The sequence below is a fragment of the Temnothorax curvispinosus genome, unplaced genomic scaffold, assembly GCF_003070985.1.
Source record: "Temnothorax curvispinosus isolate PA1 unplaced genomic scaffold, ASM307098v1 QBEX01014692.1, whole genome shotgun sequence".
In the NCBI taxonomy this organism is placed as follows: Eukaryota; Metazoa; Arthropoda; class Insecta; order Hymenoptera; family Formicidae; genus Temnothorax; species Temnothorax curvispinosus.
Genome location: NW_020224472.1, coordinates 1,166 through 3,366, shown reverse-complemented (window position 1 = coordinate 3,366; position 2,201 = coordinate 1,166). Strand labels below are relative to the sequence as shown.

General features: G+C 44.7%; 1 protein-coding gene across 1 annotated transcript; it reads left to right on the top strand.

Annotated features, from left to right (window-relative positions):
• Positions 1-881: 881 nt before the first annotated feature.
• On the top strand, positions 882-2,135 carry LOC112464881 (tetratricopeptide repeat protein 7B-like). The gene is made up of 2 exons (XM_025032140.1): positions 882-1,378; positions 1,975-2,135. The coding sequence occupies exons 1-2, from the start codon at positions 1,255-1,257 to the stop codon at positions 2,133-2,135; spliced, it is 285 nt and encodes a 94-aa protein (XP_024887908.1). The 5' UTR covers positions 882-1,254.
• Positions 2,136-2,201: the final 66 nt, after the last annotated feature.

Genomic DNA, 2,201 nt, shown 5'->3' with positions numbered 1-2,201 from the left:
GACGCTCCTGTACACTCTATAAGCTACATGGACATAACGAACGATGGGATAAAGGAACTGATTGTACTCACGCAACGAGGTGTACATATATTACAGGTACTGTAACACTTCGGCTACGGTCAACGTGACGCTACAAATGCTTTGGAGCGTTCTTCTTCTCTTTCTTTCTTCATTGAAAGAAAAGAGAAGAGGAATGCTTCGAAGCATTTGTAGCGTCACGTTGACCGTAGCCTTCATGTATATTCAATCTATATATATTTTTTAACAGATGACATACGTATACATTTTTAATCTTTTCTTACAGCATAATATAGCTGACATACGAGCCAAGTGGAAGGAACGTTACAGAAAATTATTTGACATACTAGTTCAAGAATAATTAATATTTGTAAAAAGAAAAAGGTAACATCCTCTTGTGTATTTTATATATTTGCAATGTATTGTACATATCATTTGTAATTTACGATAAAATAAGAAATGGAGAAACAGTATGTCTGTTAAATTATTTTAAATTGACAAAAATATGGAGGATTGCTTGGTTTTCTATTCCGTTACGTTTTCTCACGTTTTTCGTAAGAGGCGCCATATCGCCACGTTTACTAAATAGATGAACGCGATTGGTTGATCAGGCCTTTGCAAAATAAAGTGCAGAACGTACAACTGAAAGTAGCAGGAATGTAGACCTGTGAATACGCTTTTAAAGCTCGGAATTGCGTGCTGCATATACACAAAGAAATTATTTCGAATAAACATTTAAATCATTTATTATTTTCATATTAAACGCATAATTAGTCGATTTTTTTTGTGCATGCGCATGTCTGGATATAATTCTCGAAAGCTTATGCACGGATTCACGGAGAGGCAGCCAATCACGGGGCCTGAGCTGGAGAATTACGCCGCGTAATTGGCTGCTGATCGGGGGGCGCACGAACTTCACCGACTTCACGCGGCTATGCAAATCCGTCGCGGAACGGGTCGCGCGAGCGGCGTGCGGGGTTCCGTGACGTTTGTGACAGTTCGTCACGCGCACGTGTCCGCGGGCGGTCGCGTTCGTCGTCTGCGTTCGCAGAGCGAGACGGGATTCCTCGCCCCAAGTGCCATGACCGGCCGTGTTGATCCCGCGCGAGCAAGTGCCACTGATGATCGATACATCGCCGCGTTCACGACGTTTACGTTGCCGCTGCCGCTGCTGCTGCCCGGCACCGATTGAGGCCTGGACCGCCAGGTGATACGGCCCGACGTCCGTCGTGCGCGATGACGAGCAAGAAGGGACATACCCTCCGCATCGAGTCCGAGATCGATCGGAATCGCGAGGATGGCAACTGGCAGAAGGTTATACAGCTCGCGGAACACCTGAAAGTGCAGTACCCCAGCAACGGTAAATGTCTCTCCCTTTCCTATCGTCCTCCCTCCCTCCCTCCTCCTGCCATCCGCTGTGCTCATCCTCTCCTCGGTCGCGAATCGCGATTCCGTCGTCTCTCCCACGCCACGTATATCCTCGCTTCGATAACGTCCCGCTGTCCGCTGTTTCCTGCGAGCTCTCTTCTGCGTGAAAGAGGGAAAGAGACGGTTGGAGGGAAAAAAAAAGATGTCACGTCATTTAAAGATCAAGGATATCCGCATCTGCGTGAACGAAATGTCACGCTGGTTTCATTTAATTGTATAGTTACGCGTATCTCTCCTCTACTTTTTGTTCCTACAACGTTTTGCACTATCATTTACGTCGCTTTTTCTTTTTCAAACTCCTGCAATTGCTCCTCTGCGTGGTAAACACGCAGAGAAAAAGATGTTTATATAACATACACCGTTTGACGTATCGCAGTAATATCGATGAACGCCGTGGAATATTTCTTTCAAATGATATTAAATATTAAATAAATTCCATTCTTTATTAAATATCCGAACCTGCGGTTTGCATTTAAATACAGGAGGGATTTTACATTAATGTTGAGTAATGTCAATTTTGCACGACAGAATGCCTGGCGAATTTCCTGAACGGGGAAGGGAGATTGGAGAGCTTTTTGGAGCAAACTCCGCCGATAGACGCTAATATCGCCAAGGCGCGTAATGGACTGACGGAAACGCGGAAATACCTTTTACTAGCTGCTAATGAAAAAGATAAACAGGTACGGTAATGTCACGAAAAGATACCTGCGTGACAGAGAAGAATCAATTTGTGTCTGACATGAGATGAGATCTGC